The sequence below is a fragment of the Canis lupus genome, chromosome 14 (assembly GCF_048164855.1).
Source record: "Canis lupus baileyi chromosome 14, mCanLup2.hap1, whole genome shotgun sequence".
NCBI classification, from domain to species: Eukaryota; Metazoa; Chordata; class Mammalia; order Carnivora; family Canidae; genus Canis; species Canis lupus.
In genome coordinates this window covers 61189701-61204910 of record NC_132851.1, presented here as the reverse complement: position 1 = coordinate 61204910, position 15210 = coordinate 61189701, and the positions used below count along the sequence as shown (strand labels likewise).

Sequence of the window (15210 nt, the reverse complement as noted above, 5' to 3'; positions counted from 1 at the left end):
AATTGCATGTGGGGTTCTGAGCATACAGGGAAGCCAAAATAAAGGCCACAGATTGTGTTAGGAGAACAGGTCCCTGGGAGGCAGAAGGTCGGGACTTGGACTGGAAACTTGCAAAGCAAGCCAAACCTAGTGGAAAGTTTAGAAAATGCTGCATGTGTACAACATACAGTGGACCCTGAAGCTAACTTGAAGGAAAACAATCAGCCGTTTATAGAGAAGCTACAGAATGTTGACGCGGTTCCCTTTTCTCTCTTTGGCATTAATTCAAAATATTCACTAGAAGGACCACTTCCCGGAGAACTGAAACAATTCCCATTCTAAGTGCTTACTTCTGTAGGACTTCGTCTACCACTTGAAGCAGAAAGAAAAGCCAAAGAATGTCTTCGTGGAGCGAAGCCGCTGCCCTTCAGCATCTGTCACTGCTCCAGGCCAGGAGCCAGGGGAGGCTCCCAGGGCCACGGGCCGGCCCGGCCGCTCCCTGGAGAGAGGCCCAGGCCCCGGGGTCCCCGGTACTTGGACAGTCTGCAGAGGCTGAGGACCCCAGGGGACCCCAGCACCCGACATCCATCTGCAGGCTGGTCACCATCCCGGTGGGAGGGGACCGGGGAAGAGGAAGCTGTGGCAGGCCTGCCAGAGGCGTGCTGGGCTTGATCCCACAACTCTGAGACCATGACCTCTGCTCAAACGGAGAGTGAGTAGCTTAATGGACTGAGATGCCCAATAGCTCAGTTTTATAATAGGAAACAGCTGCTATATTTCTAAATTCACCGACATTGCACAGGATACTGACAAGGTGGTTGAAGGCCATCAACTTGCCATGTCCTAGGGTAAGGAGTGATGCTCAGGCTGGGTACACCATAAAAGCCCAGGAGAATTAGTGGTCACCCAAAACAAAATGGATGGAAAAGTCATTTTATACAACTTTAACTATCTGTAGTTTCTCTAGCAAAGGAAGAAACGACAAATTTTGCACCAAAATGAAGTGAAAATATTCTGAGTATTTATTTGCACAGTAACAGTGATATTGTGAATAGCCTACTTAATGTTCTTATATTCATGCCCAATGTTGGAAACACAGGTAAGCTCAGTAATTTCTGGAGGGGGATGACTTTTCATTTAGAATAAGAAGTTTCTGTAAATTCCCGTAGAGTTTTATTTAAATTTAATTTTAATTTGCCAGTTTTTCTCTTGGCATGACATATTTCTGACTCTTAAACAGGCAATAAATCCCTTGAGAGCAGATGTTGATCTCAGAAGCTAAGTTGAGGAGTTGTTTCTTCACAGGGAGGGGAACTTTGCATCATAACTCCTTGCTGGCAGAAACCGGAGGAGCCCGTCTAGGAGGCAGACCAGCTGGAGGCCTCAGATACGACTACTCCTTTTTTATCTTCTTCCCAGTTTTTGCGACCTTCCGACAACAAAACAGACAACATTGTGTGGTGACAAATATAGCAGTTGCCACACAGGCCAGCAGAAACCCAATCACATCCAAGGAGTGGTACTGGAACCAGGTGAGGTCATGGGAGGCTGGCCGCAGGTGCTTGGCTCCTTGGTGGCGCATGACATACTCGATCCAGAAGACTGCCCGGTCCAGGGGCTTTATAGGCTGATCGTGGTGAATTCCTGATAACTTCATAGCATTCTCTTTGTACCTAAGGGAGAAACGTAAAGATGCCGACATTGAAAGGAAGTTAATTTGCCAAACCAAAGAATTCCCATGAGAGGAATAGTCTTCACGGAATACCCATACATTCAAAATCAGCTAGAATATTATTGTGAAGTGGATGTAATAATGTACCTACTACTAAGATGTTGGTATGGGGTGTCACAAGCTACCCAGAAGCACCCCGTCTGCCCTGATCCTTTTAGTCATCATACATTAGTTTTTATTATTTATGTGTTAGAATATGAAGTGAGCACTCATTTCCTTTTGTCTTTTGTGTCAGAGTTGTTGGTTACTTCTCGCACTGTATGGTATTCCATTGTTTGGCAATACCGCAGGTGATTTCATCATTTAACGGTCAATAGCCATTTGTGTTACTAACCGTTTGGCCATTACTACCAATGCTGCCATAAAAATCTTGTATCTTTTGGTTTACATGTTTGTACATGTGTTTGTATATATGTAGAAGTGGAATTGCTGAGAAGAGGTGTATTTATGAGTAGGATTTCTTTATTGGCTGAGTTATGTAGAAGTATATTGCTGAATTTCCAAAATGTAGAGAGGTTTCAGTTGTCTTTCATTTTGATGATTCTAAGTGAATCCCAGTAGAGCTGAACAGTGTGCTCTTGATGATTTATATTTTTCAAAATTCCTTTTGGTTTATGGTCCACGTATGGTTAATTCCAGTATCTATTCCATTCTTGAAAAATGGGTATTCTCTGTTGATATATACATATATATATATTCAATGGGTTGCATTTTTAAATTGTGTCCTTCAAGACACTTAGGTATTTCTCCCTTCCATTATCTTGTTATCGTTTTTCCCTTGTTTTGATCTTATTTTTCTATGTTACTGAGAGAGATGTTTAAAAATTCAATATTATGACTGTAAATTTGAATGTTTGTTCTTTGGCCCCCTTCTACTGCATTTTGATGCTTTTTGTAGTAGGCGCCACTAATTGGTAATTTGTACTGTTTTGAAAGATCAATCTATTCGTCATTATGAAATACTTCTTTTTATTTTTGTTGGTGACTCTGGACTAGTGTGTCTGATATTAGCATGGGTCCAACATCTTTCTGCGGTTACTGCTAGAATAGATCATTTCCTACCTTCTCGTACTTACAATCTTTTGCGCATTTCTATTTGAACATGTCTTATAACTGGCGTATAGTATAAAAAATGTGTTCTGACAATCTTTGTCTTTAAATTATTTAGTCTGTTTAGATTTAATGTCTTGGCATATTTATATTTTCGTCTACTGTCTTAGTCTGTTTTCTTTTCTATTTGGCCAACCTGCCTTATATTTCTTTACCTTTCTCTCTTGTTTTAAGGTATTTTTATTATGCAATTACTCTACCATTTTCTCCCCATAATACATTTTTCAGTATTTCTGATATGTGAATGACAATAAGTACATGAAAAGATGTTTAGTAACTTTGGCTGTAAGAGAAATGAAAACGAAGACCACAAGGAGAGACCCACTAGGATGGCTGTAATAAAAAAGATGATAGCAAGTGTTGAAAATGATGTGGAGAACTTGAATCTCCCATACTTAGCTGGTGGAAATGTAAAATAGTGCAACTTATTTGGACATCAATTTGGCAGCTCCTCATAGAGATAATCTGTGGCCTAGAAGTCTACCCAAAATTCTACTCCTAGATGTCTACCCAAAAGCAGTGAAAAATTTTGTTCACACAATAAATGTGTAGCAATATTTATAATAACTAAATGTGGAAATAACCCAAATGTTCACGAACTGATACATGGATAGATTGTAGCATATCCATACCATAGGATATTTATCATTCAGCAATACAAAACTATCACACGAATGAAACTCAAAAACATGCCAAATGAAAGAAGCCACATGCAAAGCCCATACGTGGTATGATCCCACTTGTATGAAACACCCAGAATACAGCAATTTGTAGAGACAGAAGTAGATTAATGTTTACTTGAGGCAAGAGAAATGGGCAAAGACTTCTAAGTCAGTCGTATGTGATTTCTTCTTGGGCTAATGAAAATGTCCCAAACTTAGATTATGGTGATGGTTTCATAATTCCATAATACACTACACGTATTTGAGTTTTATACTTTTAGTTTTATGGTACACAAATTACATATTATAAAATATATTAACAATAAGAACCAAAATCAACGTTTAAGCAAAAAGAGATTTATAGCTTTGGAAATTTTGGTGCTGAATTGAGTCACTTTACATGACTTCAAGTTCTTCATTCTTTCATTCTATGGTTTCTATCATAGGAACTTTGAAATGTTCTTACAGTTACTATATAATAGTTTGCATTTGTGTATGTAGAAAAATGTTGCAGTAATTGGTTGCCCATTAAGTGAAAGGGATTTAAATGCAACTGTGAAATAAATGTCTGGTTGAAAATAAAAGTAGATTTAAGATCCGTTCTATCACTTGGCTTCTTTCCAAATTAGCCTCTTAAGAATGGGAGGAAACTCGCAGCCACCGTTGACTGAAGAATCTATCGATAAATTCCATCTATTAAAAAAAAAGTAATACTCACGAAGGGTCATTAATGACCATCCTCAATGCATTGAGCAAGTCTGCACTAGACATTGTGCTGAAGTCCAGTCTGATAGCTGCTCCCTTAGCTTTCATGTGAACAATGTTATCAGCTTGATCGGCAAACAAGGGAATGCCCACCATGGGGATCCCGTGGTAGATCGCCTCATAGATGCCGTTGGTTCCACCATGGGTTATAAAGGCTTTGGTTTTCGGATGACCTAGGATTGGATGAATCTCAGCACATTATTAACTGTAAGTCTTAGAAATCAAATGAGAATTGGGCAACATAAGACATATGTTATTATATAAACATGAAACAGCATTCAAATGTCTTTTGGCTCTCAGCGCAAGAAGCACATAAATGTGCTGGAGAGGTAAATGAAGATTGGTGTGGTGCTTGTAACTTGAAAAATGAATACAAGATTGCTGGACAGACAAATTGAACGATAACATTCTGGTTATCACCAAAAAAAGGGAAAGGGTGCAAAAAAAAGAAAGGCAGGTGGCATGTTAGAACATATTCTCTTAAAGGCACAGTAAAGTCACTGAGTTTCACATGTAGGGTGTCAAGGCAGCAGGAAGTGTGATGCTGGTGGCTCAAATCAGGGGAAGGAAAGATAGCACTTTATCATGAAATGTGTTGTGACTTCATGGAAAAGATTATGGTATTTTTCTAGAGAAAATGTAGAGTCACTGGTAATAAAAGAGAGGCTATTATTTTTCATTGGCACTGAATCCCCATGCAGAAGGAGAAAGGATAGGAATAAGGTGGGAAAATTCGGAGACAGAGCGATGTTCTAGGTAGTTAGTAACAAATTATGTGGGAGCAGTAATTACAGCTGAAATACAGGTACTTTGATTCTGGCCCTAAGGAATGGGACTGTGTATAACAACATGCCAACTGTTGTAGCTTATCTTTTTCCCTCTAGGTCTGCAAAATATATGTAAGAAAGTTAAGTTTTAGTTTTGAGTTTTTGAGTAGTAAATGCTCAGTCAGATTGCTTTTTGGTGAACTGTTATCATTTTGTTTAGAGTTCCTTTCAGTTCAATATTTTCCAGATTCTTACCAAGAAGGTCATTCTGGGGAAGCCACTTATACAGCCGAGTATTTGGCCCTAAGGTGTCTGGTTTCTTGCCATCAAATCTCCATAGAACCTTAGAAAGAAAAATACCTTATCTCATGAGTTGAACTTTGAAGTTATAGCTTGTGAACATTTTAAAGAAATTAAGAGATGATCTAGTTAGACTCCTTTCATTGACTGATAAATAACAAGGCAAAAGATATTAAAAATGAGACTACTAAAACCCTAGTATAGTAAGAATACCCCCATTTTGTTACTTATTTTTATATTCAAGCAAGTATGAATGTAATCATAATATTTCACGCATGAGTATTAAACAGATGAGATTATCAAGGACAAAAGAAGCATTTAAGAAATTTTTAGGCAGTTACTATAATTCTAGTGCAAACGAGTAGGAAATTACTAAGATCCACACCTTTGTCTGTTATCATTGCTTTCATCTTCCAATGTAATACCAACCTATTTACATCTTTTTAAGTGATACAGAAGGACGTTCCCTTATATCCACATGTTCATAGCCACTTGTTCCATAAGTTCTTTTATTTGAGTTTTACATGTTTTGATACACAAAAAAGCTAAATGTGCAATCTGCTGCTTGTGAGAAACAGGTAATTATGCTTATTAGTAATTCATTAATATCAATAATTTCTCCTTAGTACGTTTAACTTCTTCCACATTACTAATGATTAGGCAGTAATTCCAAGAAAAAGGTAATTTTTTTACATGAATGCAGAATATTATTAGTATTTCTTGGTTTGGCAGTTCTTTACATGTGGGAAGAAAAGCCTGTTGGCACTTCAGAAATAACAGTATACGTGTCAAAAAAACTCCAAAAGTGTAGTGGTGCTAAGTTTTATTGAACTGGTTGTTGACATTTCAGTGATGCACTACAAAGCACTGACAGCATTGATTGATATGAAATCTATGCCCAAGCAATTTCCATTGCCAGTACTAAATAGATTCTGATTTTAGAATTTCCCAGCAATCCTCATAACTGGATTATAGTTTACACTGGGTAGTATATATTTGCTATATGCATGTTAAAGTAACTTGCGATGGTAAGCAAAAATTAGCATAAGGAGAAACTATTACAGTGACCGAAAAGTAGTTCACAAATACCCAAATATGCCAGGTGCATTCTATGTATTGGAAAAGAATTTACTACTGTAGTTTATGTAGAAAGAGGCATATGAAACTTTCCCATGCTAGGCTTTCTTTCCGGTTGACTCCTTAATATGTTTCTTTTTCCTTCCTTAATCGGGAGCAGTTATTATTCTGATAAGTTAGAGTCCTTTGGAACCAGATATTAATAAGCACTTGGTCACCTTGAGGAGTGGACCCATCTTCTCCCTTTTCATTGATCTTACTCTTTCACTCGTAATAGGGCCCATTCCATCAGTCATGTCAATTTTTCTCTTTCTCTAAGTCATCTTGGCTGGAGGAAAGCCTAGACATAGTTTGGTGATTGTTTTTCTGAACAGCACACTGAGGAGGCTTATCTCAAAATTTAGGGGAAGGAAGAGAAACCTGGATTATCTGATAAGGGTAAACTGCAGGGTGCTTTTCAGACTTTTATCAGTTCCTCTTTAACATAACTGTTGAAATTTAACTCCTTTCTGAGAACAGCTATGAGGTAGGCAGTGCCCTTGGAAATCTTGAAAGGAATGCAGATCTTGTAAGGAAAAGGAAAGAATGACAGACAGAATTTGGTGACTGCTATACCTGCCCAGGACACATTACAATACCAAGCTTTACTCTGCACGTCCTAAATATATTTCTTTCCAATCTCAATGTTAATGCCAAAGTTATTGTCAAAACAGCTTCTGTAGTACTTAGCATCTGCCATTTATATTTTCCTCATGTTTGAGGTAAATTGGAGCTATCATAATGATGTTCATGTCATGAAGGAAAGGGTAATCCGGCCCTTTACAGAGTTTAACAGCCTCATTAAGTAGTTGTATACAATTAAGATACTCTATCTAACCTTTTGTGGAATCTGGGCAAGGGCTGATGCGATCACATTGGCTCTTTCCTCTGTCATGTTATTGACCATTGACCCTAGAGAAAACACCACAATACCGTTTTCTCCAGAGCTCTGGACAAACTCTTCCATTTCCTGTGAAGAAAAAGTTAACTCCATCAAAAAGGAGAAACAGCATAGCAAACACCACTGAATGAATTTCTATGAGGTTGCGTGGGAGGCTCAGTCGTTTCAGCATCTGACTCTTGATTTGGGCTCAGGTTATGATTTCGGGATTGTGAGATTGAGCCCTGGGTCTAGCTCTGTGCCTAGAGGGGACTTTCCTGGGTGTTCTCTCTCTCCTTCTGCTCCCTTCCCCCACCCGATGTGCAGTCTCTCTCTCTCTCTCTCTCTCTCTCATAAATAAATAAATAAATAAATAGATAAATCTTTAAAAATTTTTCTTCAATTAAAGATAGATATCAAATATCATCAAGAATTATTAGAGTAATGCCTATATTGATTCTTATTGTGATAAACTACACATAAAAATTATCATTTTAACTATATCTGAGTATGCAGTTCAATAGTGTGTATATTTTATACTGTTGGTCAACTAATCACCAGAACTTTTTCACCTTGTTAAACTGGATCTCAGTACCCATTATATAACAATTACCGATTTCTCATAGACCATCTTTATTTTTTTTTATTTTTTAAAAAGATTTTATCTTTTTATTCATGAGAAACAGAGATAGAGAGGCAGAGACACAGGCAGAGGGAGAAGCAGGCTCCATGCAGGGAGTCCGATTTGGGACTCGATCCCGGGTCCCCAGGATCATGTTCTCGGCCAAAGGCAGGCGCTAAATCGCTGAGCCACCCACTGATCCCCCCTCCTTGACCATCTTTATCAACCATCATTATACTTTGTATTTCTGTGAATTTGAGTGATCTGGATACCTTATATCAGGGAATCATACAGTATTTGTCTCTTAATGATCGCCCACTTTCACTTTGCATAATATCCCAAAGCTTTGCCACTTTGTAGTAGGTGTTAGAATTTTCTTCTATTTTAGGCCAAATATTCCGTTGTGTGTAAATACATTTTGTTTATGGATTTATCTGTTGATGGACACTTGTGTTAGACTGAATAGAACTTTTGCTAGTTTTACATCAGGATTTAGACCTTGAGAGAGTTACCATATACACCTAAATATTTTGCAATCAAAATCGATATTATGTTAACCATTGAATAAGATCTTAGTTTTAGGGTAATCAGACCCTTTGCAGAGTTTAACAGACTCATTAGGTAGTTATATATGATTAAGGTTATTTATCTAACCTTTTGTGGAATCTGGGCAATGGTAGATGTAATCACAGTGGCTCATTCCTCTAGTAGACATCCAGCATGATGAAGAGACCATCAAGTAATTCAGTAAGAGATGCTTATTTTTCAATTATGTCTTGAAGGTTCAATATCAACCTAAAACTTATTACATCATTGCTTTTTTCATGAAGATTTTCACCTTATATGCTAAGAGTGTACTTTTGCAATATTATACTATGGATTTTTTCAGATATAAGTGGTAGAAGTTATTTGGTCTTTATTAAATATGCAGAATTCATGGTCCTCATTATATACACAGTGTAGCTTTCTCTGTGCTCAGGTTTACTGAGATTTTGTCTGGCCTTGGTGTGTGGCGGAAAACATATGTTCTCATATATTAATTAAACCTGTTAATGCTCTAAGTCGTCAAACCTTGGAATCTCAAATGAGGAATTGTGTAAAGTTGGAATGACAGCAAGGAAACATTAGATTTGCCTGCAGATATTGTTGGGGCACACACCATTGTTGAGAAATGATCTTTTTAAGCTACAAAAATGGCCTAGAGGAAACAAAGCAAAAGAAACAAGAATCAGGTACCGTAGGCAGGGATTTGGCGGGTTTGCAGTGGAGGCCTCCAACAAAGTCAAAATGTGGTAAGAGTGGGTGAGGATATTCAAAATCCCAGTAGGTTCGAATGAGCCATATATCAGCTTTCCTCATTAACTCATATAGTGTAGTGGGTCTTCCTGAAGGCAAAAAAACAAACAGATCACATCAATAAGAGAAAGGATGGGTATCCCTGGGTGGCTCAGCAGTATGGCGCCTCCCTTTGGCTCAGGGCGTGATCCTGGAGTCCCGAGATCGATTCCTGCCTCGGACTCCTGCATGGAGCCTGCTTCTCCCTCTGCCTGTGTCTCTGCCTCTCTCTCTCTTTCTGTGTCTATCATCAATCAATCAATCAATCTTTAGAAAGCTAAAAAAAAATAAGAGAAAGGATAAAAAGTATATGATCATTTCCACATATGCAGAAAAGGCATTTGACAAAGTAGAACAGCCATTGAAGATAAAACCCCTCAGCAACATTGGTTTCGAGGGAACATACCTCAACAAAATAAAGGCTAAAATGGAAAACCCACAGTGAACATCATACTCAAAGGGAAACAACTGAGAGCTTCTCCTCTAAGGTCAGGCAGAAGACAAGGATGTCCACCCTTACCACTTTTATTCAACATAGGACTAGAAGTCCTGGCTACAGCAATGAGACAATGAAAAGAAATAAAACCATCCAAATTGGTCAGGAAGAAATAAAACTGTCACTATTTGCAGTTGACATGATACTCTATATAGAAAACCCTGAGGACTTAAACAGAAAAGTCCTAGAACTGATAAACTAATTCAGTAAAGTCACAGGATACAAATCAGTGTACAGAAATCTGTTATATTTCTATGTACTAATAATGCAGCAGAAGAGAGACATTAAGAAAACTATCCTGTTTGCCATTGCACCGAAAATAATAAAACTTTACCAAAGAGGTGAAAGACCTGTACTCTGAAAACTATAAAATACTGATGAAAGAAATTGAGGATAAAAGGCATTCCATGCACAAAACTTGGAAGAATAGTATTGAACTGTCTATAATACCCAAGGCAAACTTTAGATTTAGTGTGATCCCTATCAAAATACCAACAGCATTTTTCACAGAACTGGAGCAAACGATCTTAAGATTTGTTGGAACGACAAAAGATTTCAAATGACCAGAGCTATCTTGAAAAAGAAAAACAACCAAACTGGACGTATCACAATACAAGAGTTCAAGTTATGCTACAAAGTTATAATGATCAAAACAGTATGGTCGTGACACAAAAATAGACACATAGATCAATGGAAGAGCATAGAAAACCCAGAAATGAACCCACAATTATATGGGCAATTAATCTTTGACAAAGCAGGAAAGAATATCCAATGGGAAAATGACAGTTTCTTGGTGTCGGGAATATTGGACAGCAACATGGAAAAGAATGAAACTGGACCACATTTTTTTTTAGTCTTCTTTTATTTTTTTTATTCTTTTAAAAAAATTTTTATTTATTTATGATAGTCACACAGAGAGAGAGAGGCAGAGACATAGGCAGAGGGAGAAGCAGGCTCCATGCACTGGAAGCCCGACGTGGGACTCAATCCCGGGTCTCCAGGATCGTGCCCTGGGCCGAAGGCAGGCACCAAACTGCTGCGCCACCCAGGGATCCCTTTTTTATTGTATTTTTATTTTTAGTCTTTTATTTTATTTTATTATATTTTATTTTATTTATTTTATTTTATTTTATTTTGTTTTATTTTATTTTTTTATTCATGAGAGACATAGAGAGAGAGAGAGAGAGGCAGAGACACAGGCAGAGGGAGAAGCAGGCTCCATGCAGGGAGTCCAAGGTGGGAGGGTCTCCAGGATCATGCCCTGGGCTGAAGGAGGCGCTTAACCGCTGAGCCACCCGGGGTGACTTGACCACTTTCTTATAGTATACACAAAAATAAATTCAAGGTGGAATGAAAGACCTAAGCGTGAGACAGGAAAACCATCAAAATCCAGGAGAAGAAAACACGCAGTGACCTCTTTGGCCTCAGCAAGAGCAATTTCTTACTAGATATATTGATGGTAGTAAGGAAACAAAAACAAAAATGAACTATTGGCACTTCATCAAGATAAAAATCTTCTGTACAGCCAAGGAAATAATCAGCAAACCTGACAGGCAACCTACAGATTGGGAGAAGGTATTTGCAAATGACATTTTCAGTAAAGAGATGGTATCCAACATCTATAAGGAGCTTATCAAACTCAACAACGACACCCAGGGAACAAATAACACATTTAAAAAATGGGCAGGAGACATGCATAGGCATTTTTTTTTAAAGATTTTATTAACTTATTCATAAGAGACACAGAGAGAGCGAGCGAGGCAGAGACACAGGCAGAGGGAGAAGCAGGCTCCATGCAGGGAGCCTGAGGTGGGACTCGATCCTGGGTCTCCAGGATCACACCCTGGCTGAAGGCAGCGCTAAACTGCTGAGCCACCCGGGCTGCCCATATGTCAAATTTAATGAACCAACCAAACAAGCAAAATACAAAAAGAGAGAGAGAAACCAAGAAATAGATTTTAACTGTAGGGAAAAAAACTGATGGTTATCAGAGGGGAGGGGAATGTGGGGGATGGGTAACATAGGTGATGGGGATTAAGAAGTGAACTCATGATGAGCACTGAGTGATGTATGGAAGTGTTGAATCACTATATTGTACACCTGAAAGTAATATAACACTCTGTTAACTATCCTGGAATGAAAATTAAAACGTGGTAGAAAACTAAGAGTAAATAAAGAAGCAAAAAAATCTCATAACAAGCAACAGGTAGAAAAAATGAGAGTAATGGAATATTAATATACTATGGAACCTTCTGAAAAGAGTTTTGACTAGTTAGCAAAAAGGCTTAAAAGTATTTGTAGTTTCCTAACAGAACACATATATGATACAAACATGTATTGATGCAAATATATACATTTGCATATATATATGTTGATCATATGTATATATGAAAGACAAAGTGTAAGAGACTCATTTCTCACATCACAGTAGTACGTTCACAACCAATTTGTTAACCTAAGCCACTATGAAAATAAACCATGCATTTATTTATTCTTGAATTCTGCAAAAGCAACAGATGCAAATGTATACTATTGAGCCCCCCCATCAATTAACCAATGGAAACACCTTTCCCGCGTGTACTCAGTGTAATTTCTACAATTTAGCAAGTTATTCCCTTGATCCGAGATTTTCCAAGAAAACTGTGAGTTTTGGGGGGTATGGCTTGTACCGACCATTGTAATTAGTTAATATTTGGAGCTTAACAATATTTATGTAATAAATAATATTTGCAAGTCACAGCTGGAATATTTTCCACAAGTACGGAAATAGAACGTGCACTCTTAATGGTGGCGCATTACGTCTTTAGGGCAGCCTGCTTCTCCCTCTGCCTGTGTCTCTGCCTCTCTCTCTCTGTCTGTGTCTCTCATAAATAAATAAATAAATAAATAAATAAATAAATAAATATCTTTAAAAAATAAAAAAACCCAGGATTTATAAGCCCTGGTGAAACAATATGTAATCATTAGAAACTTCATACTATAGATTCCTGAGTCTAACATAGCCATTGTATCTCATAGCCTTCTAATTGGCTGGGGTGAAGGAATTATGAAGGAGGTATTCACAGTCATAAAACATTATTAAACCTAAGCCACTGTCAAATTAAACATGCATTTGTTTATTCTGAAATGCTGCGAAAGTGACAGATGCAAATGTAAACAATTATTTGAGCTCCCCTGTCAATTAACCAATGGAAACACTTTTCCCTAGAATACTCAGTCTAATTTCTACAATTCAGCAAGTTATTCCCTTGATCCTAAAATTTCTTTCAGGTAATATGTAAACACTTTAGTTCTTTTTTAAAAAAAGATTTTATTTATTCATGAGAGACAGACAGCGAGGCAGAGACACAGGCTTAGGGTGAAGCAGGCTCCATGCAGGGAGCCTGATGTGGGACTCTGTCCCGGGACCCCAGGATCACACCCTGAGCCAAAGGCAGACGCTTAACCGCTGAGCCACCAGGCATCCCAACACTTTAATTCTTAACTAAGGAAACTGAAGAAACAAGTGGGAATAATATCCTCAACACTATAGACAGTTGTACTAGAAATATATGACTCCTCAGTTGACATGTCTGCTTTCATCAAGATAGTGAATTTCTAATGCCGTTTTTTTTAACATGGAAAAAGTGGAATAAAATGGATATATAGAAAATAAGTATAGTAGAGAAGAATTTAAAGCAGCGAAACTACTCTAATAGTGGTAGATGCATATCATTATAAATTTTTAAAACTCATAAAATGTACCAAGCTGAGAGTAAACTCTTACGTAAACTATGAACTTTGGATGATAATAATGTGTCAGTGTAGGTTCATGACTTGCAACAAATGTACCACTTTGATGGGGGATGTTGATAATGGAGAAACTTATGCCTGTGGGGGGGTGAGGGTTATATAGGAAATCGTGATTCAAAATGCTGTGACTTAAAATTCTTCTAAAAAGTAACGAAGCATAAGTAATATTTTCACTTTGATTTGTATTTGATAAACAACAAGGAAGGATAAAATACCGAGAAAAAATTAAAAAGCAACCCAAAGAAACCCCTTTTTAAAGCTATTACAATCAAACACATGGAATGGATATGTCATTGGTTCAAGAATTCCTCAGTGCTCTAATGTCAGTTATTGACTCCCTAGAGTGTGATGTACCCATAATGGACAGTGGGATTCTAACTGGCCCTGTCATATAAGTCTTTGCATGTGTTTGTGAGATTGAGAGATCATTTTATACTTTCATGTCATCATTTTACTTCTAAAAGACAAATTTCCTCCCTCTTAGTACTTCTACAAACTCTCCTCCCCAGCACTAGGAGAATTAGGACTTCATGTTACTAATGAAAAGCATGACTTACCTAGTACTTCGCTGTAAAACTGATCCCAACTCTTCTCATTTATTGTTTGGAACCAAAAGTCAAAATAAAGCACATACAGCATATTTTTTACTCTCTCCATGAATGTCATTTGATCAGTTAATTCTGACAGAATAACAGGTACGTAGGATGGAGGGAGAGGAAGTCCTCCACTGTGTTTCTCAAATGCGTAGCCTGGAGAGAAACGGAGACTGTACACTAAAGGTATTTTAAGGAGCTCAGCCAGCAGCTCACCGCAGGGTATGATAGTATCTGCAAGGACGAGATCAAATTTTGATTCTTGTAGTTTTGTCATGAGTTTCTTGTTCAAAACTACATCTTTACAGAGCTTCTGAGCACATTCATAAAATTCCCAAAAAAATTCTTGCATTAATGAAAAATATGTCCAAAATGAATCTTTTGGCATATCATATATCAAAATGTTGAGCAGTTTTATGAAGAAAGCCTCAAAATCACCTCTAGATAAATGTGCAGAATAAATCTCAAATTTAATAGCAGATAATTTGTTCGGATCAACAAGAATGGAAGCTGACGATGTCAGAACAGTCACTTCATGACCCCTCTGGACAAGTTCATCCAGGATTGTCTTTACATTGATCCAGTGGCTGTATTCCGTGGGCCACACCAGCACCTTTCCGCAACTCCCAGAACTAAAGTAACAGCTCAGCTGTAGCCCCAGAAGCACTGAAATCCATTTCATAGACATCCTGGGGGATGCGCTGCTTCTTCTGAAATCCCTGCCTTCTTCTGCCACTGCTTGCACTTATATCCGAGGAGCATCAATCAGGAAGTTAAACTATAACTCCTACCTTTCAAAGTAAATACATTATATGAACTGTCCGAGCATTTGGATGGCAAGTGGAAAAAGCCAAAGTAGACGACTTTGTTTGTATGCAAATGTGTGTAATGTCTGTTTGATGATTTTAGTCCTATCGTCTAGCTAAGAGTCAAGGTGCAAGTCATGTGTCTTACGTAATATATTTTGGAAGAGTGTCGAGGACGGTGCTGCGAGGTGACTGCAGTCCTCTTGACACAAGAATGAAAGTTATTATACAGGAAAATTATCTTTCTGGTTATGA

The 15210-nt window shown here is 37.8% G+C and overlaps 1 protein-coding gene across 1 annotated transcript; it reads right to left on the bottom strand.

Annotated features, from left to right (window-relative positions):
* Positions 1 to 978: 978 nt before the first annotated feature.
* Positions 979 to 14889, bottom strand: LOC140604163 (UDP-glucuronosyltransferase 2B31). The gene is made up of 6 exons (XM_072775257.1): positions 14114 to 14889; positions 9170 to 9318; positions 7270 to 7401; positions 5271 to 5358; positions 4202 to 4421; positions 979 to 1652 (listed from the first exon to the last, which is right to left on the bottom strand). Exons 1-6 carry the CDS (start codon positions 14835 to 14837, stop codon positions 1373 to 1375), a joined length of 1593 nt encoding a protein of 530 aa, XP_072631358.1. The 5' UTR covers positions 14838 to 14889; the 3' UTR covers positions 979 to 1372.
* Between the last annotated feature and the right edge of the window lie 321 nt (positions 14890 to 15210).